The following is a 24994-nucleotide window of genomic DNA, read 5'->3' as shown; positions in this document are numbered from 1 at the left end:
TTAAAAAAATGAACAGTAAACCATACAAATTGCCCACATAGGATGGAGACCTACATCATCCACCAGGAGTGGAAAATGTATGAACCCCACAGACCGAGTCCAAAAGGAATCCCAGAAGAAAATTAAAGAACAAAAAACAGCACATGATGGTTCGAGCTGCAGTGCTTGTTGTTGTTGTTGCTGTTGTTGTTGTTGTTGTTGTTGTTGTTTGGTTTGGTTTTGGTATTTTTGAGATGGAGTTTTTTGCTCTTGTCACCCAGGCTGGAGTGCAGTGGCTCACTGCAACTGTAATCCCACCTCCAGTAGCTGGGATTACAGGCATGCACCACCACACCTGGTTAATTTTTGTATTTTTAGTAGAGATGAGGTTTCACCATGTTGGCCAGGCTGGTCTCGAACTCCTGACCTCAGGTGATCTGCCCACTTTGGCCTCCCAAAGTGCTGGGATTATAGGCGTAAGCCACCGTGCCCGGCCAGAGCTGCGGTTTTTAAAATGAAGGATCCCAAACGGATTATCTGGGGCATGGATAAATTGGATGAAATGGAGTTGAACCCGCTGCAACAGCCACAATTAAATGAGCAAGTACTGAAAAACAAGCTCAAAAAACTGCGTGAAACCTTTGAACATACTTTACAACTCTATGAAAAAGAAAATCCAGGTATTTGCAAGGACTTGAGAAAGCTAGAAGTAGAGTATGAACAGAAGAGGGCTCAACTTAGCCCACATGTTGATGATGTCGAGAAGGCTCAGCACGCAGAAGTGGAGAGCATTCCTTTGAAAGATACGCCGCATGCTCCTTCCAACATTTTAATCCAGGACATTCCACCCCCTGGTCCCAGCCACTCTCCATCCTTAAGAAAACTGCAGCCTATGGACCTCCATATCCTGGGTCCAACTTGGGCAGTTTCTATCCTTCCTCTTCTTGGGCATAACGTTCCACGTTTGCCCCTTGGCAGAAAGCCTCCTGGCCCTCCCCCAGCCCACCTCCTCCTCAGGTCATGCACATGTATAGCTGTAAAGTGGGTTTGCCCTGGATCTTCCCCCTCGTAGGTGAGATGAAGAAGACGTGTTATATAGTCCTGAACTTGCCCGGCAAGGTCATGATGATGCTGTTTCTAGCACCAGTGAAGATGATGGCCCTTCTGAGGACAAGGACCAACATAAGCATAGTAACAATACTGATGATGGTGACACCAACAGATCAGATGGAGAAAGTGGGGGGATGAATTGTGCACCGTGATGATGGTGAGAGAGACAGCAGTGAGGAAAAGAACTCAGGTCTGAGTGTACAGTTCGCAGATATGCCTGGAAAATCAAGAAAAAGAAGAATGTGAAGGAGTTAACTCTTCTTCAAGCCATGACGCTTCCTATGGCAGGTCAAGAAATTCCTGAGGAGGGACCAGAAGTAGAGGAATTTTCAGTGGACGATGACGAAGATGATTCTGATAACTGAATCAGAAAAACAATCACGAGAACGGCGTAAAGAAGAATCTCACTCTGATGGCACATCCACTGCTTCTTCACAGCGGCAGGCTCCGCCCCAGTCTGTTCCTCCGTCTCAGATACAAATACATCCCATGCCAGGACCACCATCTCTTGGACACCACCTGCTCCACCATTACGGCCTCCTGGGCCACCTCCTCCATTCCTGAGATCACCTGGAATGCCAGGATTCCGAGGGCCTTTACCCAGCTTTTACCTCCAGGACCAACACTAGCCTGACCCTCTGGCCCTCCCCCAGGTCCACCTCCAGGTCTGCCTCCCGGTCCCCCTCCTAGGGGACTCCCACCAAAAGTACCTCCCCCCGCACCTCTGGGTGTTCCTCCACCTCGTCCTGGCATGATGCGCCCACCTTTGGTGCCTCGGCTTGGACCTGCCCCCTCTGGGCTTTTCCCACCAGCTCCCTGGCCAAACCCTGGGGTTTCAAGTGCTCCACCCAACTTGATTTAGTGGCCCAAGACAGATGATATGAGTGCAGCCACCATTGAGAAGAAGCCACAGCAGCCATCAGTGTCAAGCCACAGATCACTAATCCCAAGGCAGAGATTACTCAATTCGTGCCCACTGCACTGAGAGTACGTCGGGAGAATAAAGGGGCTACTGCTGCCCTCCAGAGAAAGTCAGAGGGGCCGGGCGCGGTGGCTCATGCCTGTAATCTCAACACTTTGGGAGGCCAAGGTTGGGGGATCACTTGAGGTCAGGAGTTTGAGACCAACCTGGCCAACACAGTAAAACCCCGTCTCTACTAAAAGTACAAAAATTAGCCAGGCATGGTGACGCACACCTGTAATCCCAGCTACTCAGGAGGCTGAGGCAGGAGAATGGCTTGAACCCAGAAGGTGGAGGTTGCAGTGAGCCGAGATTGCAACACTGCACTGCAGCCTGGGCAACAGAGTGAGACTTTGTCTCAAAAAAAAAAAGGGAAGTGAGAGGATGATTCTGCTGTGCCTCTTTCCAAAGCAGCACCCAAATCTGGTCCTTCTGTTCCTGTCTCAGTACAAACTAAGGATGATGTCTAAGAGGCTTTCATGAAAGAGATGCAAGGGCTACTGTGACAGCTTCTGATGCCCGAACAGGCTTCTGTTCACAACAGTGGCCCATGGAGAAAGAGGCCCCTATTAAACTTAAATGAAAGAACTGCTTCCATTGTCAGGGTGTTTTCTAATTTCAGTTCAAGGAATATCCTAAAATACAGCCTTGTTCAGAATTTACTGCACAGAAAAGAGGGTATTTCATTCAGAATAGATCGGTTATTGAAGCAGTGCTGCTAAGATCCGTTCCCTTACACACCACGATTTTCACCGTTTCTTTCCCTTCTCCAGTTCTTTGGAAATTTGTGATCTGGGGATCTTAGTTATTAATTGTTTTGACTCTCTTCTTGTGTGCTATAGGCATTGGAGTAGAGATTTCTGAAAAACCAGTTTATTTCATCTTACCTTTTGTGTTTCAGTTATTTTTAATATTTTCCTGTAAGTATTTTGTAATATTTTACTTATAGTGAAATGGATCACAGTGTAATTTCCTAATACAAAGCAGGATATGTAGGAAGAAAATGTACAATTCTTTGATTAAAATTATTTCCCACTGAACTAAACTTTGATTCATGTGAAAAATAAATAAATGTTCTACACCAAGAAAAATAAAACTACATATGCATTCACCATTTTTGTTTTGTTTATTTTGTTTTTTTTTTGTTTTGAGACGGAGTTTTGTTCTTGTTGCCCAGGCTGGAGTGCAGTGGCATGATCTCAGCTCACTGCAACCTCTGCCTCCCAGGTTCAAGTGATTCTCCTGCCTCAGCCTCCTGAGTAGCTGGGATTACAGGCACCCGCCACCATACCTGGCTAATTTTTTGTATTTTTAGTAGAGACGGGGTTTCACTATGTTGGCCAGGCTGGTGTCGAACTCCTGATCTCAGGTGATCCACCTGCCTCGGCCTCCCAAGTGCTGGGATTACAGGCGTGAGGCACTACATCTGGACTGCTGGGGTTTTTTTTGTTTATTTGTTTGTTTTATTTTGTTTTAAGATGGAGTCTTGCTCTGTTGTCCAGGATGGAGTGCAATGGCAAGATCTTGGCTCACTGCAACCTCTGCCTCCTGGGCTCCAGGGATTCTCCTGCCTCAGCCTCCCAAGTAGCTGGGACTATAGGCATGTGCTTGGCTAAGTTTTGTTTTTTTTTTTTTTTTTTTTTTGAGACGGAGTCTCGCGCTGTCGCCCAGGCTGGAGTGCAGTGGCCGGATCTCAGCTCACTGCAAGCTCCGCCTCCCGGGTTTAGGCCATTCTCCTGCCTCAGCCTCCCAAGTAGCTGGGACTACAGGCGCCCGCCACCTCGCCCGGCTATTTTTTGTATTTCTTAGTAGAGACGGGGTTTCACCATGTTAGCCAGGATGGTCTCGATCTCCTGACCTCGTGATCCGCCCATCTCGGCCTCCCAAAGTGCTGGGATTACAGGCTTGAGCCACCGCACCCGGCCTAAGTTTTGTATTTTTAGTAGAGATGGGGTTTCACCATGTTGGCCAGGCTGGTTTGGAACTCCTGACCTCAAGTGATCCTCCTGCCTCGGTCTCCCAAAGTGCTGGGATTATAGGCATGAGCCACCGAGCCTGTCCCTGCATTTACCTTTGAATCAGCAATCCTACTTTTAGGAATTCACCCTGAAGATATACTTCCAACAATAAGAAAACCCATTTGCACAAGGTTTATTATTGAAGCATTGTTTGCAATTGCAGAATAAGTTAAACAACTTAAATGCCACACATCTAACAGTGCTTAAATGAACTATGGTACATTCGCACAATGGACTACTATGAGGTTGTAAAGAATGAGGAAGACCTCAACGAATTGATACAATTTCCAGAATTTATTAAGTTAAAGAAAGACAAAGTGCAAAAGATTATCTACAGTATAATATCTATTGTGTAAGAAAGAAGAAAAAATAAGAAAGAAGAAAAAATAAGAAAGAAGGAAAAATAAGAAAATACGCATATATCTGCTCATTTCAGCTAGAAAGAAACATAGGCAAGATAAACCAGAAACTGAAATTAGATACCTACAGGGAATGTCAAGAAAGGGATGAAAAACACAAAGGAAACAGGGATAAGAGAAAGGCACTTTCCTAAATATAACTTTTTGTGTAGTCTAGACTTTGGAATCATGTTAGTGTTTTACATGCTCAAAACAGAAAAATAAATAAAATCGGCCGGGCGCGGTGGCTCACACCTGTAATCCCAGCACTTTGGGAGGCCGAGGCAGGAGGATCACGAGGTCAGGAGATAGAGACCAGCCTGGCCAACGTGGTGAAATCCCGTCTCTACTAAAAATACAAAAATTAGCTGGGCATGGTGATGGGCGCCTGTAATCCCTTCTACTCAGGAGGCTGAGGTAGGAGAATCGCTTGAACCTGGGAGTCGGAGGTTGCAGTGAGCTGAGATCGCGCCACTACACTCCAGCCTGGCGAACGAGCCAGACTCCATCTCAAATAAATAAATAAATAATCAACAAGGATAAGGACAATCTTATATAAATGAAAGTTTGATACAAAAAGCCGCCAAATGAATGAAACTGCTCATGAAATGAATGACATAACCACACTGAAGGACGGTTGGGGAAAAACACAAGCAACACAAGATTAAGACCCTGTGCCCTCAGGTTACAAACCCAAACGTCCCTAACAAACAATTAACTCGAATTAAAATTATAGTTAAATGAAAATTAGAATCATCTAATCAGAACTCGAATTAAAATTAAAATCTAATTTTCACAGAGGCATAAATTAACAGGTCTGAAATGACTTTCGTACATTCTGCAAGGGAGCAAGTAAGAAAATATTTAATATATTGTGTAAAATGGGAGTCAGTTTTCTCATCGTCAAAGAAGGAAGTTGTGAACATAAAATACAGGATAAAATAAACCCTGTGGGCTGGACACAGTGGCTCACATCTGCAATCCCAGCACTTTGGGAGGCCAAGGCGGGTGGATCACTTGAGCTCAGGAGTTCGAGACTAGCCTGGCCGACACAGTGAAACCCCCATCTCTACTAAAAGTACAAAAAATTAGCTGGTCGTGGTGGTGGGCACCTATAATCCCAGCTACTCAGGAGGCTGAGGCAGGAGAATCGCTTGAACCCGGGAGGCAGAGGTTGCAGTGAGCCGAGATTACACCATTGCACTCCAGCCTGGGCAACAAGAGCGAAACTCCATCTCAAAATAAATAAACAAATCCTGTGTAGAAATTTTAGTGTGAACTCCTGGGGGTAGATAGAAAGATACTGTTGGAATGGAAATAGATGAAGGAGGATATGTAGGTGTGTGTATACAAACTTATGTAATGTTACTGTTATCACAGATCAAGTTCTCAATCATATTTTTCTAGGCTCTGTATTCCATTCCACTGTGCCTACTGCACTGTCCTTATAAATTCTCTTCGATATTTTTCTTTCTTTATTCTTTGACATTTATTTTACCATTAGTCTGTAAGTTTCCATGACAAATCTGGTTAAGAATTTGATTTAAAATTTGTTAAACTGGCCAGGTGCTGTGGCTCATGTTTGTAATCCCAGCACTTTGGGAAGCCAAGACAGGAGGATCACTTGAGCCCAGGAGTTCAAGACCATGCTGTGCAACGTAGTAAGACCCTGTCTCTACAAAAAATTAAAAAAAAAAAAAAAATTAGCCGGGTATGATGGCACATGCCTGTAGTCCCAGCTACTGGGTTGGACTGGGGTGCTGAGGCAGGAGACTCGCTTGAGTCCAGGAGGCCAAAGCTGAAGTGAGTTTTGATTGTGCCACCGAACTCTGGCCTGCGTGACAGAGTGAGACCCTGTTTCAAAAAAAGATTACATTAATAGGCTAATACAGGCAGAATTGACATATTTCATGAGATAATCCCTAAGCATTGCATATTTTTTATGCTATTGGAAATAGTATTTTTTGTTTCAACTTCCAAATGGTTATCGCTGAGTATACAGAAAGATTTCTTTTTTTTTTTTTTTTGAGACGGAGTTTTGCTCTTTTCGCCCAGGCTGGAGTGCAGTAGTGCAATCTCAGTTTACTGCAACCTCCACCTCCTGGGTTCAAGAGATTCTTCCACATTAACCTCCTGAGTAGCTGGGATTACAGGGGCTCACCACCACACCCAGCGATTTTTTTTGTATTTTTAGTAGAGATGAGGTTTCACCACATTGGCCAAGCTGGTCTCAAACTCCTGGCCTTAGGTGATCTACCTGCCTCGGCCTCTCAAAGTGCTGGGATTACAGGCGTGGTGAGCCACCACGCCCGGCCAATTGCATTTTTTAATATATCAATATTGTATTCACCCTTCCTCCACCCTTTTGCTCTATCTGGTGGTCCCTTGATGGATATATGAGGCCCACCCACGTTGGTGGGGGTGGATCTGCTTTACTCAATCTACAGCTTCAAATGCTGCTCGTTCCTGGAAACACCCCTACAGACACAGGCAAAAATGCTTAACCAGTGAGCAGTCATCCCTTAACTCAGCTGACACCTAAAATTAACCACGACCTTTTCCAAATATTTGAGGGTTTCCCAGACTCTTTTTCTATTGATTTTTAACTTAATCGCACTGTGGGCACAGATTACGGCTTGTATGGCTTAAATACTTTCCCATATATTAGGACTTGTAGGACCTGACATGGATTCTATCTTGGCAAGTGATGTGTGTATTTGAAAAGAATGCTTACAACTGCTGTTACTCGGCCGAGTATTCTGTAAACGTCAATTAGGTCAAGTTGGTTAATAGTATTGTTCAAGTGTTCTATATCTTCACTGATTTTAGCTGAATTATTCTAGAAATTTACAGAAAAATTTCCTAGAACTGAGTTTAGCATGACTGCATGACTGAGAAATGATATATAAAAACTGATATATAAAAATGAATAGTATTTTTATGTATTACCAACAGACATTTGGACATTTAGATAAAAACTTGTTACATGATGTCAAATAAAAAATCTGGAGCTTAAGTTCACAGAACAGACAATGTTAAGAAAAATAGGAAGAAAAAATCTGGACCTGGTAAAGGGAGACTTTATTTGAAAGGATTGTTGCAAAGTGGTCGGGAGGGGCGTACTACTGCAGCAGGGAGAATGCACTGAACATAAGATCTGTTTGTCTCAGGGTTTATAGGGAGGGAAAGTAAGTAAAAGAAGTGGGATGAAGGGGAGTGGCATGGTGGGACAGTAGATCCAATCAGTGACTTACCCTGAGTCCAGTCTATTCTCTCCAGGGGTGGAAGGGAGGGTGAGCCAAAGTTCAGGGGTCCGGGGGTAGAAGAGAATCTAAACCAAAGTCTGGTTCACAAGCATTTTGTTTCCATTGATCACTGGGGACAAGCAGTTTAGCTAATTTATGAGGCAAAGAATGGGAATTTGGAAGGCCTGTGTCTGGCCTCGACTGGGGTCTTCAAGGGCAGCATTCATGAGTCATACCGGGAAGGATGGTTCTCTGCAGTAAACTATTTTCCAGAACACCAAGGACAAGGGACTCCTAGGATCACAGGGTTCAGGTAAAATTCAACATTGTCAATAGACAAGAAAACGGGGGCCAGAAATGTGAAAATACAGGAAGTGCTCAGTATTGAGGATCTCAAGTGTAAAGGTATGACAGGAGGCGAGACTGAAAAGAGTAATGGTTACAGCCAAGTTTGAACATTTGAGTGCCAACCCATCAGGGTTACACGACAGGCGAGTCTGTGGGCTCAAGTGCGCACCTCAGACGGGGCTGCTCAGGCCCTCTCCTCCTAGTGAGGGCCCTGGTACTGGTTCCTGGGGTTTGCCCTGATAGAGTGGCTAGATGCCTGGCAGCACCAGCTGCTGACTAGACTATGAGAGAGTTTGTCACCAAAAGGTCAGCTCAGAGAGGCGGAATGTGGGGCGGGTGGCTCTTGCTTCAAAGCCCCCTGATGAAAGAGGTATTGGGTTGGTGCAAAGGTAATTCTGTTTTTTGCCATTAAAAGTAATGGCGGCCGGATGCAGTGGCTCATGCCTGTAATCCCAGCATTTTGGGAGTCCGAGGCAGGCAGATCACAAGGTCAGGAGTTTGAGACCAGCCTCGCCAGTATGGTGAAACCCTGTCTCTACTAAAAATACAAAAAGTTAGCTGGGCATGGTGGCGGGTGCCTGTGGTCCCAGCTGCTTGGGAGGCTGAGGCAGGAGGATTGCTTCAACCTGGGAGGCAGAGGTTGCAGTGAGCCGAAATCGCACCACTGCACTCCAGCCTGGGCAACAAAGCGAGACTCTGTCTCCAAAAAAAAAAAAAAGTAATGTCAAAAGCCGCAGTTACCTTTGCACCAACCTAATACTTTCTTCTCCTCAGACAGTCTGTGGCTGCATCACAGACAGTAGCCCAGCTGTGCTGGAGCTGAGTACAGGAAGCTGCTGCCAAGCTGTGGGGATGGGCAGGGACTCCACTCGGAAGCCTTATGTAGCCAGGGTTTCAACACTCACTCCCCAAGTGTGAGCGCTGTTTCCTGTTCGAGGGAGTGAGCCTCTTCCTCAGAATCACAGGTCTTTCTGCAAGGCGGATATGCCTCATGGGTGCCTACCTTTCAAGGAGCAATCCTGCCTGGACTGTCTTTTCCTCAACACCTTTGCTTTCATACCAGGAACAGAAGACAAAAGCCCAAAGCCATTAAAAATAAAGTAGCAATTAAAACACCCAAGGGCACTAAACTGCTATTAGAAGAGGAATCTAGCCCCTCAGCAATAATCTAAAAACGTACTTTGAGGGAGAAACAAGAAGTCACTCTTTCAGAGAAGATGAGCCACCAGGAGCCAACCTGGAAGGCCTTCATGATGTAGGTGTCTACCTTGGACAACGTTGTAGGAACAGCTGTAACGACCAGAACAGCAGGAAGCTGTGCGGTTGCAGCCCCAGTCTGAATCCAACAGGCTAAGCTGTGCACAGGGACCACAGTCAACTGCCCAGGCTCTTTCCTCCAGCTGGATCACCCTCCCTGTTGCCCAGGTATTTCCTGCTGATGCTTCTTCTATCTCAAGGTACATCTCCCTGGTAGCTCCCTGGGGAGGGGCTCCATCTTACTCATCTGTGCTGGCTACAAAGTAGGGCTTTGATGGAGGCTGGTCATCCAGACATAACCCATGCCCAGGACGAAGCATAAAAACACTTGTACAATGAAGAGTGGTTCAATGGTCCATTCTGTTTATTCAGAACAGTAAGATAAATACACCTTAAATATTAAAATTTTTTATATACAGAAATGACCCCATTCCCCAAAAAGTTTGAAAAAATATTGTCTCCTCCTAGATGATAAAGGCAGGAGGAGACAATAAACCCTAGATGACCCATGAAGGCAGAGCCAAGCCCTTGAGGCAGTTTCCTCAGCACAGTTTGGCCAACGCTGGAGGGAAGGTCAAGGAGGTCGAAGGAAAACGTTACGCTGAAAATCCCTTTCCAACGAGGGTGCCAAGCGCTGGTCTTGAACGAAGTACCCCGCCTCAGCATCATTTCCTGAAGCGCTTGAAGAGAGGGTGCACATGTTTGCTGGGCGCCTTGCTCCGTGATGAGTGGTACTCCATGTACACAGTGTCGTCGGCCCCGGACATAGAGCTCATGGTGCCAAAGCGCCGAGATGCCTGCCGGGAAGAGGGGATCAGCCCATGTTAGTCTCCAGAAGAAAAGACACTCCTTTTACAATATTTATAATCACAGCACATTTTATAAGATGTACATAAATTTAATACATCATTTAAACTAATGTTTACAGATCGCTTACTGTGTCTCAGGCATTGTTCTAAGCATTTGACATGCATTATCTCCTCTAATCCTCAAAACTATTATAATCCACACCTTAAAGAAGAGAAAACTGAGACACAGAGAGATTAAGTAACATCACCAAGATCACATAGCTCTTAAGGAGATGGGGCTTGAACCCAGGTAGCTGGGCTTCAGACTGTTCTTAACCATAAGGCACACTGCCTCACTTAACAACAGCTTCTGGACAATTTTTTTTTTTTTAAGAGAGAAACAGGGTCTCCATATGTTGACCATGTTGGCCTCAAACTCCTGGACTCAACTGATCCTCCCGCCTCGGCCTCCCGAAGTACTGGGATTACAGACATGAGCCACTGTGCCTGTTCTGAACAGAATTTTTTTAACAGTTAGGGCAGAAGTCCCTTAAAATCTCCTGAGACACCACCATGAGGCTTTGAATCGAGTGGAAGGACAGAAAGCTCTGGGCTTGGCTCTTGGCTGCACCTGTCCCTGAGTAACCCTGGGGCAAGCAATTAGTGTCTGCCCCTCACCTCAATGACCTCACCTGTAAAATGGGGATAACCATATCCACCCTGACATTTCTATCCTGTGAGGAGAATGAACCAGGCACCTCCTCACAACCAGTGAGAGCAGTGAGAGCACGCTCCTGGGCTCCCATGGAGAGCGCTCCCTAGTGGGGGAGAAAAGCCTTAGGCTCAAGGGAGGGCGGCCCTCCGCAGGGACAGCGGCTTCCTTGGCCCAGCAGTTGCTCACCTTCCGGCTCTAATGGCAACTGAATTTCAAACGCACCTGACTGAAGTGCACTTCTCCCCTGGGACAGGCCTGATAATTCTCCATAATGATGCTCTCACTAATGACACCATATATTTGCTTGGCCTAGAGCAGGCAGATTTGTACAATAAATGAAAGGTTGAGTATTTTCACAGAACTCTACATTTTTCAAAGTTAAGCATTGAAGCTACCACAAGAGTTGACCTCAGAGCTGTCTTACGGGCTAGAGGGCTCAGCTTTATCACTGGGGAGGAACCAGAGGAGAACTGTGTGCCCACGACCAGGAATGGCAGCCCTGGGTGGGGAACTACGTGCCCCGGCCCATCACGCTCCCTCCAGTCGCCACCAAGGTGAGCTGGGGTCACCTGCTTGCCATCTGGGCTTCAACATCAAGATCTAACGAATACTCGTGTGAGTAAAGCAGGAGACCAGTCACAGCCACCGTGAGCTCAGCTGTATGCAACAGGACCAGGGGCACACACCAAAAGGGCAACAAGGGTTGTTTCTATTAATCTCTTCTGTGTTTTCCAACATTTCCAAAAAAATCCCATGGGCCCATCCAGGGGGCCACAGACTACGTGTCTGTGTCTACAAACGCTGCCCTGTGGGAACACTGACACCTGGAACCTCCTCACCCATTTACTCACCTGGCTGGATCTGGAGCCAAACTCCCCAGCCACCACCTCCTCCTCGGCATCCAGGTCAGTGGCTGCCAGGACCTTCTGTAAGAGCTGCTGCTGCTCTTCTTTTGTCGAAAACGCCAAGTCTTCCTCCTCCATGCCAGCAAGCTTCGTGATCACCTGCAAAGCCCAAGCCAGCAGACATGCTCCCTTCTGCTCTCTCTCCCCAACCCTCCTCTGCCTTCTCCTGGGTCCACCTGCTCTGTTCACTTCCCTCCCCAGGCCCAGCCACCGTGGTGGCCAACAAGGGAGAGCTTCTCCCTAGAATTCCAGAGACCAGCATCGGGAGCCACTTTTAACCCGGAGCTTGACTAATGATCTCAAGACCGGAGGGACACAGGAGTTTCAGAGAAATCTGCCCCCAACACATAGCATCTAAATGATCATGTAGATCAACAGGAAGAATCTCAGTAAGTTTAAAAGGCTCCTTCGGGTAGCCTTCACATCTTGGAGCAGGCAAAGGAAGGGACAAGAGACTGGCAGGCACATGCTGTGGCCCTTTAGGAAGGTCCCTGGCATCTGCTGTGCCCAGCAACTGGGGCTTCCAGCAGGAATGAGCACATGAAAATGAAAACGATAGGATATCAGGAAGATATTTACAGGACTTCTCTGAAACAGTAAGAACAGCAAGGTGGAGACTGGGTTTTTATTTCTATGGGGATAACTTACTACAAGGGCTCCCTATCCCTGCAGAAAACTTGGGTTGATTCTGTAAAGGGAACTCTCCTTCCCTCCAATTCTCATAACGTTAATTAAAAGAAAATTCCTAGAAGTAAGGATCTGAGTCCTTCTGGGCAGGGATCCAGAGTATAGACGATGTGCACGTCTGCCCAGGGCCCAACCCCTCCAGGTCATGACTCTGGGAACTCCAACGACTGCTCCTCAACAGGCAGCACTGAAGACACAGCTCCAACCAACACAAACTACTAAGGTACGGTATTGTGCCTTTTTGTCGAGGTCACCTTTCAAAGAATTCAGAGCAGCTCCTTCTGACTTGGTGCTCCTCTTACCCTCACAGCTCGGCAGGAATCAGGAGGTAGGAAATGCTATTACCAGCAGGGATTTTCATGGATGGATAAAACAGTCACAATGCAAATCCTCCAAAAAACTGGGCTCAAAACCCAAGCATCTTGTCCTCTAGGCCAGCATGAGGTCTGAAAAGTGTCACTGCCTCTAGCTAACAGAGGGGAGGCAAGACAACCCTGTCCTCCTAAGGCCAATAATGGGAATTCTCACCAATGCATAAAGAGACACATTAAAAATGTATCTAAAGGGCAGCCTGGATTGCAGTCTTTTGCAATCAAGAACCTGGGAGTCTGATGTTCTAGGGATGTCCTTTTAGTGGACCATAGGGGTAATTTAATTCCCCTACTTCTAGAACCCTCCATTTATCCCCAAAATATAAAGCCCTTCTGGACACCAAATACTGACATAAAAATAATATTTGTGTAACAGGAAAGAAAGCAAATGCCTCAACCAATGAAAGTCAGCCAAAGCTTTAGAATTTCCCAATTAAAATACCTGATTTGTAGTACAGGGATGGCTCTGGTGTCTGGGAGGCAAACTGAGGCACACTAAGGCCTGGAGCTTACCAGCTGATAAAAGGAAGGGCTCTCCTAGCTACCTGGAGAGGCATCCCTGAGAAAGCAACGCTGCGGGGCTCAGACTCACACAGTGCTGGCCATAATGCCGTGGCACCTCAGCTCTGCCAGGACGGCACGCTTCCCGCCAACAGCTGCCCTCAGTGGTTCATGCAGTGATAAAGGGAGTTTGAGGCAAGGCCTCTAATCCCCTAATGCTTGGTGCCTGCCGGCTGACAGTGGTCCTCACGTCTCCTGGAGGCCAGGGTACCAAGAAGGCCTTGGTCCTAGTCTAACCAGAGGCCAAATGGATATGTACCTTGAAGCTATAACCTTGATCTACCAAGAATCTCTGCCGCTTGGTTGAGTAAGCCATTTCCTGTGTGTCCTGGGATACCAGTGAATAGAAAAAGGCATTGTACTCCTCTGCAACCATCCCTGCGGGAAAAAATGAGAAAAGGAAAGAAAGAAGACAACATTAGCCATTAGAATGCCAAGAGCTCAGGGTCCCAGGTTCAAAAGCAAGCACTGCAGTGGAAAAGCCCTGCACTCAGGGTTACCACCTGAACTTGGCATGCGATTGCATCAAAATTTAGAAGTCTTTTATGCTTCCAAGGACACCATCAAGAAAGTGAAAAAACAATCCACAGAACAAAAAAATATGTGGAAAGCATGTATCTGATAAGATATTTGTATCTAGGTTATATAAAAAACTATTGAAACTCAACAAGACAAATTAATTATAAAATGGGCAAAGAATATGAACAGATTATTTCTCCAAAAACAATATAACAATAGCCAATAAGCACAGGAAAAGATGCTCCACACCATCAATCACCACGGAAATGCAACTCAAAACCAAAACGAGATTATCACCTCACCCCTACAAGGGTGGCTAGAATCAAAAAAGCAGATAACTGCCACTGTTGTCAAGGATGTGGAAAAACTAGGGCCCTCATGCATTGCTGCTGAGAACGCAAATGATGCAGCTGCTTTGGAAAACAGTCTGGCAGTTCATCAAAATGTTAAACACAATGTTATAACCACATGACCTGGCAATTCCACTTCCAGGCATAAATCCAAGAGAAATGAAACTAGATCCACACAAAAATTTGTACATGAATTTCACAGAATTCTTCTAAGAGCCAAAAAGTGGAAACAGCCCAAATGTCCATCAACAGATGTGTGGATAAATAAAATGTGGTATGTCCATGGAATCAAATATTATTTAGCAATAAAAAAGAATGAAATACTGACAGATGCTACAATATGGATAATTTTTTGAAAACATTATGCTGCCGGGTGTGGTGGCTCAGACCTGTAATCCCAGCACGTTGGGAGGCCGAGGTAGGCGTGGATCACTCGATATCAGGAGTTTGAGACCAGCCTGGCCAACATGGTGAAACTCTGTCTCTACTAAAAATACAAAAATTAGCCAGGCGTGGTGCTCATGCCTATAATTCCAGCTACGTGGGAGGCTGACGCAGGAGAATCCCTTGAACCTGTGAGGCAGTGGTTGCAGTGAGTCAAGTACTCCAGCCTGGGCAACAGAGCGAGATTCCATCTCAAAAAAAAAAAAGAAAGAAAAAAAAAGAAAACATTATGCTAAGTGAAAAGAAACCAGTCACAGAAGGCCCTAAATGGTTTGATTCCATTTACATGAAATGTCCAGAAAAGGCCTACAGACATGAAAGTAGATTAGGGGCTGCCTAGGGCTGGGGGTAGGGAACAAGAGGAAATTAGGAGTGGCTGTGCATGGATAAGGGTTTCTTTTGGGAGCTCATGAGAATATTCTAAACATGAATTGTTGTGATAGTTGCACAACTTTGTGAACATGGTATTTCCTAGGTTTTCTTCGAGGGTCCTTATAGTTTGAGGTCTTACATTTACGTCTTTAATCCATTATGAGTTGATTTTTATATGTGGTGATAGGCAGGGGTCCAGTTTCATCCTTTTGCATACAGTTAGTCAGTTTCCCCAGCACCATTTATTGAATAAGGAGTACCTTCCCCACTGCATATTTTTGCCAATTTTGTTGAATTGGCAAAAATATGCAGTGGGGAAGGTACTCCTTATACTAGTTGGCTGCAAGTACATGACATTATTTCTGGGCTCTCTATTCTGTTCCATTGGTCTATGTGTCTGTTCTGTACCAGGACTATGCTGTTTTGGTTACTGCAAGCCCCCGTAGCATAGTTTGAAGTTGGATACTGTGAGGCCTTTGGCTTTGTTCCTTTTGCTTAGGCTTGCTTTGGCTGTTCAGGTGCTTTTGTGGTTCCAAGTGAATTTTATAAGTTTTTTCTAATTTTGTGAAAAATGATGTTGGCAATTTTAATGACACTGTTTCTTCCAATCCTCCAGCATAGAATGTTTTTCCATTTGTTTCTGTCACCTATGATTTATTTCAGGAGTGTTCTGTAGTTATTCCTAGGTTTTGTCTTTTGTTTTCACAGCTATTATAAATTGGATTGTGTTCTTGATTTGGCTCTCAGCTTGAATGTTACTGGTGTATAGAAATGCTACTGATTTTTGTACACTGATTTTGAATTCTAAAACCTTACTCAGTTGCCCATCAGGTCTAGGAGCCTTTTGGTGGAGTCTTTAGGGTTTTCTAGGTATAGAATCATCTCATTAGGAAGACAGATAATTTAACTTCCTTTTTTCCTATCTGGATGCCTTTTCTTTCTTTATCTTGCTAGATCGGTCTGGGTAGAACTTTTAGTACTATGTTGAACAGGAGTGGTAAGGGTGGGCTCTGTCTTGTTCCAGTTCTTTTTTTTTTTTTTGGGGACGGAGTCTCGCTCTGTCGCCCAGACTGGAGTGCAGTGGCGTGATCTCGGCTCGCTGCAAGCTCTGCCTCCCGGGTTCACGCCATTCTCCTGCCTCAGCCTCCCAAGTAGCTGGGACTACAGGCACCCGCCACCATGCTCAGCTAATTCTTTGTATTTTTAGTAGGGATAGGGTTTCACCATGTTAGCCAAGATGGTCTCGATCTCATGACCTCGTGATCTACCCACCTCGGCCTCCCAAGTGCTGGGATTACAGGCGTGAGCCACGCGCCCAGCTGTCTTGTTCCAGTTCTTAAAGGGAATGCTTCCAGCTTTTGCTTGTTTAGTATGATGTTGGCTGTGAGTTTGTCATAGATGGCTTTTATTATTGTGAGATATGTTCCTTCGATGCCATTTGTTGAGGGTGTTTATCATGAAGGAATGTTGAATTTTATCAAAAGCTTTTTCTAGGCCGGGCATGGTGGCTCACGCCTGTAATCCCAGCACTTTGGGAGGCTGAGGTGGGTGGATCACCTGAGGTCAGGCCTTCTAGACCAGCACTGCCAACATGGCAAAACCCTGTCTCTACTAAAAATACAAAATTAGCTGGGCATGGTGGTACATGCCTGTAGTCCCAGCTACTTGGGAGGCTGAGGCAGGAGAATAGTTTCAATCTGGGAGGTGGAGGTTGCAGTGAGCCAAGATTGCACCATTGCACCACTCCAGCCTGGGCAACAAGAGTGAGACTCCATCTCAAAAAAAAAAAAAAAAAAACAAAAAAAAACAGAAAAACCAAAACAAAAAACACCTTTTCCTGTGTCTGTTAGGATGATTATATGCTTTTCATTTTTAATTCTGTTTATGTATGTGGTGAATCACATTTATTGATTTCCACATGTTGAACCAACCTTGCATTCCAGAAATAAAGCCTATTTGTGGTGAATTAACTTTTTGATATGCCACTGGATTTGCTTTGTCAGCATTTTGTTACAGATTTTTGCATCTATGTTCATCAGGAATATTGGCCTATAGTTTTATTTTTTCATTGTGTCTTTGCCAGATTTTGGTATCAGGATGATACTGGTTTCATAGTATGAGTTAGGGAGAAGTCCCTCAATTTTTTTTGAATAGTTTCAGTAGAACTGCATACATCTGGTTCAGGACTTTTTAAGTTGGTAGATTTTTTTTTTTTTTTTTTTTTTTTGAGGTGGAGTCTCACTCTGTTGCCCAGGCTGGAGTGCAGTGGCACCATCTCAGATCACTGCAACCTCTACCTCCTGGGTTTAAGCAATTCTCCTGCCTCAGCCTCCCACGTGGCTGGGATTACAGGCACACACCACCAAACCCAGCTAGTTTTGTATTTTCAGTAGAGACGAGGTTTCACCATGTTGGTCAGACTGGTCTGGAACTCCTGACCTCAGGTGATCCACCTGCCTCAGCCTCCCAAAGTGCTGGGATTAGAGGCATGAGCCACCATGCCTGGGCCATATTTTTAAAAAATTACTAATTCAATTTCTCCTTATTGATCTGTTCAGGGTTTCAATTAATTCCTGATTCAATCTTGGGAAGTTGCATGTTTCCAGGAATTTATCTATTTCTTCTAGATTTACTAGTTTGTGTGCACAGAGGTATTTATAAGTCTCTGAGAATCTTTTGCATTTCTGGGGATCAGCTTTGTCTGATCCCCAGATCAGACAAATGTCACCTTTGTCATTTCTGATTGTGCTTATTTGCATTCTTCTCTTTTTTGTTAATCTAACTAGCAGTCCATCAATCTTATCTTCTTTTTTTTTTTGAGACAGAGTCTCGCTCTGTCACCCAGGCTGGAGTGCAGTGGCACGATCTTGGCTCACTGCAAGCTCCGCCTCCCCGGGTTCAAGCAATTCTCCTGCCTCAGCCTCCTGAGTAGCTGGGATTACAAGCATGCGCCACCACATTCAGCTAAGTTTTGTATTTTTAGTAGAGATGGGGTTTCTCCATGTTGGTCAGGCTGGTCTTAAACTCCTATGATCTGTCTGCCTCAGCCTCCCAAAGTGCTGGGATTACAGGCGTGAGTCGCTGCACCTGGCCTTATTTATCTTTTCAAAGAACCAGCTTTTTGTTTCACTGATCCTTTGTATTGTTTTTGGGTCTGAATTTCATTTAGTTCTGCTCTGATTTTAGTTATTTCTTTTCTTCGGCTAGTTTAGGGGGTTAGCTTTTTTTTAAATTTTTCTAGTTCCTTCAGGTGAAATGTCAAATTAATTTGAGATCTTTCTATCTTCTCGATGTAGGTGTTCATTGCTATAAATTTTCCTAACATTATCTTTCCTGTACCCCAGATATTTGGTATGTTGTATCTGTTTTCATTTGTTTCAAATAATTTTTGATTCCTGCCTTAATTTGTTTATCCAAAAGTCATGCAGGAACAAGTTGTTTAGTTTCCATGTAATTGTGTGGGTTTTTTTTTTCTTTTTTCTTTTTAGAGATGGGGTCTCTCTATGTTGCCCAGAATGGTCTTGAACTCCTGAGTTCAAATCATCCTCCCACTTTGGCCTCCCAAAGTGCTGGGATTATAGGCATGCACCACTGTGCCTGGCCAATTGTGTGGTTTTGAGAGTTCCTCCTGGTACTGATGTCTACTTTTATTCCACTGTGATCCAAGAATATGCTTGGTATGATTTTGACTTTTTTGAATTTATTGAGACTTTAATAAAGTTGAGCCTAAAGTCTCACATTGCTTTGTGGCCAAACACGTGATCAACTTTTTTTTTTTTTTTTTAAATTGTGACAGAGTCTTGCTGTGTTGCCCAGGCTGGAGTGCAGTGGCATGATGTCAGCTCACTGCAACCTCTGTCTCCCGGCTTCAAGCCAGTTCTCCTGCCTCAGCCTCCCGAGTAGCTGGGACTACAGGCGCACGCTGCCACACCCGGCTAATTTCTGTATTTTAGTAGAGATGGGGTTTCACCGTGTTGTCCAGGCTGGTTGCAAACTCCTGAGCTCAGGCAATCTGCCGGCCTCAGGCCTCCCAAAGTGCTGGGATTACAGGCATGAGCCACCGCACCCGGCCCATGTGATCAATCTTAAGAGTATATTCTGGGGGCAGATGAGAATATATATTCTGGGGTTGTTGGGTAGAGTATTATGTAGATGCCTATTAGGTCCAATTGTTCAAGTCCAGAATTTGTCAGTTTTCTGCCTCTAAAATCTGTCTAATGCTGTCAGTGAGGTGTCAAAATCTCCTACCACTATTGTGTGGCTGTCTAAGCCTTTTCCCAGCTCTAGAAGTACTTGTTTTATGAATCTGGGTGCTCCAATGTTGGGTGCATATATATTCAGGATAGTTAAGTCTTCTTGTTGAACCATTTATCATCGTGTAATGACCTTTTTGTCCTTTTTTAATGTGGTTGGTTTAAAGTCTGTTTTATCTGATGTAAGAATAGTGACCCCCTGCCCCACTCTTTTTTTTCATTTGTGTGATAGATTTTTCCCTATCCCTTTACTTTGAGCCTATGGGTCCTGTTACATGTGAGACAGGTGTCTTGAAGACAGCAGAAGGCTGGGTCTTGTTTTTAATCCAATCTGCCACTCCATGTCTTTTAGGTAGGGTGTTTAGGTTGTTTACATTCAAGATTAATATTGATACATGAGGCTTTATTCCTATCATGGTGTCATTAGCTGGTTGCTCTGTAGTTTTGATTGTGTAGTTGCTTCACAGGGTCTGTGGGCTATGTGCTTACACGTATTTCTGTGGTAGCAGGTGTCACCATTCTTTCATTTCCATGTTTAAAACTCTCAAGCATCTCTTGTAGGGCCAGTCTGGTGGTAACAAATTATTTTAGCAATTGCTTGTCTGGGAAAGATTTTATTTCTTCTTTGCTTATGAAGCTTAGTTTGGCAGGATATGAAATTCTTGGTTAGGATTTCTTTTCCTTTTTTATTTTTTTCTTAAAGAGACTGGGTCTCGCCGGGCGTGGTGGCTCAAGCCTGTAATCCCAGCACTTTGGGAGGCCAAGACGGGCGGATCACGAGGTCAGGAGATCGAGACCATCCTGGCTAACACAGTGAAACCCCATCTCTACTAAAAAATACAAAAAACTAGCCGGGCGTGGTGGCGGGCTCCTGTAGTCCCAACTACTCGGGAGGCTGAGGCAGGAGAATGGCGTGAACCCAGGAGGTGGAGCTTGCAGTGAGCTGAGATCCGGCCACTGCACTCCAGCCCGGGCGGCAGAGCGAGACTCCGTCTCAAAAAAAAAAAAAAGAGATTGGGTCTCATTATGGTTTTCCGGTTTTTGTTTTTCTGTTTTGAGATGGAGTCTTACTGTTGTTGCCGAGGCTGGAGTGCAATGGCACGATCTCAGCTCACTGAAACCTTTGCCTCCTGGGTTCCAGCAATTCTCCTGCCTCAGGCTCCTAAGTAGCTGAGATTATAGGCGCCTGCTACCATGCCCGGCTAATTTTTGTATTTTTAGTGGAGACAGAGTTTCACCATGTTGGCCAGACTGGTCTCGAACTCCTGGCTTCAGGTGATCTACCTGCCTCGGCTTCCCAAAGTGCTGGGATTATAGGTGTGAGCCACTGCGCCTGGCCGGTTTTTTTTTTTCTTTTAAACAGGGTCTTGTTCTGTTGCCTAAGCTGGAGTGCTGTGGTGGGATGTCGGATCACTGCAACCTCTGCCTCCCAGACTAAAGTAATTCTCTTGCCTCAGCCTCCCGAGTGGCTGGGACTACAGGTGCACACCACCACACCCGACTAATTGTATTTTTTGTAGGAACAAGGTTTTGTCATGTTGCCCAGACTGGTCTCAAACTTCTGAGTTCAAGCAATCTGCCTACCTTGGCCTCCCAAAGTGCTGGGATTACAGGTGTGAACCACCGTGCCTGGCCAGGATTTCTTTTCTTTTCTTTAAGAATGCTAAAAACAGTCCCCCAATCTCTTCTGACCTGTAAAGTTTCTGCTAAGAAGTCTGCTGTTAGAATGATGAGTTATATGACCCTTTTCTCTAGCTGTCTTTAAGATTCTTTCTTTTGTATTGACCTTGGAAAGTCTGATGGCTATGTGCTCTGGGGATGATCATCTTGTACAGTAAGAAGATTCATTCTCACCATAGATCTTAGCAACCTTACCATAAGATTTTTATTCCCTTTCTTAAATAACTTTTACCTTTTCACTTTAAGAAAGCACTTTACAGCTTCTCTTTGGCATATGTGAATCGCTAGCATCGTTACACTTGTGTTTTGGGGCCATTAGTAAGATAAGGGTTACCTGAAAACAAGCACTGAGACACAGTGACAGTCCATGACAACTGAGATGGCTACTAAGTGACTAATGGGTGGGGAGAATTTAAGCATGAATATGCTGCACAAAGCAAGAATTCACATCCTGGATGCTACTCAGAATAGTGTGTAATTTAAAGCTTATGAACTGTTTATTTCTGGAATTTTCCGTTTAATATTTTTAGACTACAGTTGACCACGGGTAATTGAATGTGGAAACGAAAACTGCAGATATGGGGGGACTACTGTTTTAAGAAACTAGGACAGAAAATTTTGTGGCCTGAAAGACTTGATCCTTCAGGAAAATCTGAACATTTCTGCTTTGTAGTTCAAATGTCAGTAGGTTAAGCATACTGCCCTTGAATGTAATTGTTTCTCAGTCTTAGAAGAGCTCAGACATGCAAAGACAAGAGCCAAGTGTCTTATGTTAAAGAGTGTTTTGAGTAAGAAAACAATTCTATTCACTTTTTTTTTTTTTTTGAAGACAGTCTCGCTCTGTCGCCCAGGTTGGAGTGCAGTGGTGTGATCTCGGCTCACTGCAAGCCCCACCTCCCGGGTTCATGCCATTCTCCTGCCTCAGCCTCCCAAGTAGCTGGGACCACAGGCATCTGCCACCACGCCCGGCTAGTTTTTTGTATTTTTAGTAGAGACAGGGTTTCACCATGTTAGCCAGGATGGTCCCGATCTCCTGACCTCGTGATCCACCTGCCTCAGCCTCCGAGGATTACAGGCGTGAGCCACCGTGCTCGGCCTTCTATTCACATTTAAAGGAGTTTTTAAGGCTGGGCATAGTGGCTCACACCTGTAATCCCGGCACTTTGGGAGGCCAAGGTGGGTGGATCACTAGAGACAAGCCTGGCCAAAATGGTGAAACCCCATCTTTACTAAAAATACAAAAAAATTAGCTGGACATGGTGGTGCATGCCTGTAGTCCCAGCTATTCGGGAGGCTGAGGCAGGTGAATCACACTTGAACCCAGTAGATAGAGGTTGCAGTGAGTCAAGACTGTGCCACTGCACTCCAGCCTGGGTGACAGAATGAGACTGTCTCAATCAATGAATCAATCAATCAATAAAGGAGTTTTCAAATTAGAGTAAGGAATAAGTAATGAATTACGTTCACATTTACTAGCAGATCATATTCCTGTCAGTTTATAAAAGCTCCTGTATCAGCCTCCCAAGTACCTGGAACCACAGGCACACACCACCACACTCAGCTAGTTTTATTTTTTGTAGAGATGGGGTCCCACTACATTGCCCAAGATGGTCTCAAACTCCTGGGCTCAAGCTGTCCTCTTGCCTTGGCCTCCCAAAGTGCTGGGATTATAGGTGTGAGCCACTGTGTCCAGCCAGTCCACTACATTTTATGATTTATAAGCTCAATCCTCACAGCAGTCTTGGCAAGATAGGATTGTCACCCCCACTTTGGATGGGAAAACCAAGGCTCAGAGGAGCAAATAATTCGCCCAAGGTGACACAGCTGGTCTGGTGCCCGAGTCCATGCTATTTCTAGTCCATGCTATCTGCCTCATCTCCATTTTAAATACAAGCTACTAGATGCTTCTTAAACACATTTGAATGCAGTGCAATTCCAACATATGCCCACTAATCTTGTCATTTTCAAACATCCCAGCAGTCCAGATGCCTCCTTGAATAAGCAAATTCCTTGAGGACAGGGCCTGTGTCCTTGTCTCAGGATGTGCCCCGGTCCCAGTAAGACAGATATGGCCACCTCTTAGCAAGAGCGTCAGTCCCTGCCACGCCCACAATGACTGTCTGGGCCCTTTTACTGCAGGAAGCAAGCACAGGGGTGCCACGCCTCCTCAGAAAAAGTCTTAGGAATGCGGATTCGCACCTCCTCACTCACTGTGCTTGCCCTGCCCCTGCTGCAAGCTACCACCAGGGCAGCACTCTGCACAGGTTATGAATGATGTGTCCATTGTGTGTCTGCCCAAGCTGCTCCTAGCAAACCTTTCCCTGCCTCCTGTTCAAGTTCCAGAAGCAGCTTCCAGCTCCTCCACTTACACTGCTGGCCCAGCTCTGTTTTCTCCCTTCCACATCTAGCCCATAAGCACTGCCTTGCCTTGGCTCCCTCTTACCATGCACCAACACAGCTGCACAGTGTACAGAGCACATCTGTGTGGATTCCATGCCACTGTCAGGGAAAACACCCGCATATTCACCCCCAAGGCATGAAAAATAATGACGGGCATAAGGATCTAGGTCTTTGCTTTGGGATCCCCTCTCTCCAGAGTCTATTTAGCCCCAGGGCACATGGCAGCTCTTACCCCTATTGTCTTCCAAACTAAAGTGGTTTAGGAGGAGTGACCTCCTGCAACAGAAGATGAAAGGCCACTTTACCTTTTTTAGCTCGAAGCACCCGCCCTAGCCTTTGGGCTTCCTGACGCCTGGAGCCACCATGGGATGAGATCTGAATGAGGACATTTGCTTCTGGCAGATCAAATGATGTGTCACCTACCTACAGAAACAAATCAGAAGATTTTTATATATGAGGAAAAAAAAATCAACTCAAACCATCCCTGAGCTGGGCCTGTGCCAGTCGGTGCTGACACCCACCCCCATCATCAAGGGACACCAGGAACCAGGACAAACGCTGCCGCAACACACAGGATCCAAAATTTAAATAACTTCTGTAGATACTTTTGAAACATAATCACTCTTTTATCTTCTTTGTACCAGGGTCTATCTGATACAGGCAGAGAGGTGAAGCAATAAACCTCAGAAAGGCACCTCAGGGTCTCTAGGACCTTGTGTGAGTTCTCCTAAGAGTCATCCTAAAGAATTAATCCCAGGCATCAGTGACATTCAGAATGCTGGGTGCCAGGAGCCCAGAGATGAGAGGGCCCTTCAACAGAGACTGACTTTGAGTCATTCATTTTTTTGGCTACAGAAATATGTCTCCACAAAACCATCCATACTCTTACCTGGTGGCCACTGACACCAGCAGCACACATGGGATGTGACCTGGGAGGAACAACTGCCCTATATGGGATTCTAACTGTAGGTGGATTCCTCAGCTCTGGGGCTCCAAACATCGAGGTTCCCAGCCACAGACACGAAGGTTTGGTGCTTATGTGCCCAGCCACAATCACGTAAAATCTCATTTCTTTTTTTTTTGAGACGGAGTCTCGTTCTTGTTGCCTAGGCTGGAGTGCAATGGCACAATCTCGGCTCCACTGCAACCTCCACCTCCCGGGTTCAAGCGACTGAACCCTCCTGCCTCAGCCTCCTGAGTAGCTGGGATTATAGGCATCTGCCACCACACCCGGCTAAGTTTTGTATTTTTAGTAGAGACGGGGTTTCTCCATGTTGGCCAGGCGGGTCTCGAACTCCTGACCTCAGGTGATCCACCTGCCTCAGCCTCCCAAAGTGCTGGGATTACACCCTTGAGCCACCCTACCCAGCTGTAAAATCTCATTTATTTTGGGCTTTGGGTCTGTCTTAATCTGAGTGACTATTCTAAACTGTGGGGCTACAGCTTCTGATTTCAGAGTAAACCATCCCTGAGCTGGGCCTGCACAAGTCTGTGCTGACATCCACCACCCATCAAGGAACACCAGGAACCAGCGCAAAGGCTGCTGCGACACACAGGACCTCGAACTTGTAAAGAGAACTTCATCTGAATGCCTACTTTTGTCAGAATAGGAAATGAACTTTTTTTCCTTTTA

At 45.4% G+C, this 24994-nt stretch overlaps 1 protein-coding gene and 1 pseudogene across 2 annotated transcripts in view; one reads left to right on the top strand and one right to left on the bottom strand.

Annotated features, from left to right (window-relative positions):
- The first annotated feature begins 417 nt into the window (after positions 1-417).
- Positions 418-2187, top strand: LOC101009140 (annotated as a pseudogene).
- A 7470-nt stretch (positions 2188-9657) lies between these two features.
- The window catches only part of ERCC3 (ERCC excision repair 3, TFIIH core complex helicase subunit), a 38169-nt gene continuing 22832 nt past the window's right edge, over positions 9658-24994 (bottom strand). For both annotated transcript variants that reach the window (XM_003909258.4, XM_009185110.4), the window contains exons 12-15: positions 23667-23784; positions 13603-13721; positions 11671-11823; positions 9658-10113 (exon numbers count right to left, since the gene is read on the bottom strand). In XM_003909258.4, the coding sequence (XP_003909307.1) occupies positions 9982-10113; positions 11671-11823; positions 13603-13721; positions 23667-23784 (522 nt within the window). In that variant the 3' untranslated portion in view covers positions 9658-9981. The remainder of the gene's footprint in view (positions 10114-11670; positions 11824-13602; positions 13722-23666; positions 23785-24994) is intronic.

The sequence above is a fragment of the Papio anubis genome, chromosome 10, assembly GCF_008728515.1.
Source record: "Papio anubis isolate 15944 chromosome 10, Panubis1.0, whole genome shotgun sequence".
Taxonomy (NCBI): Eukaryota; Metazoa; Chordata; class Mammalia; order Primates; family Cercopithecidae; genus Papio; species Papio anubis.
The sequence above is the reverse complement of the archived record's forward strand: the minus strand, read 5'-3'. Positions and strand labels throughout refer to the sequence as shown.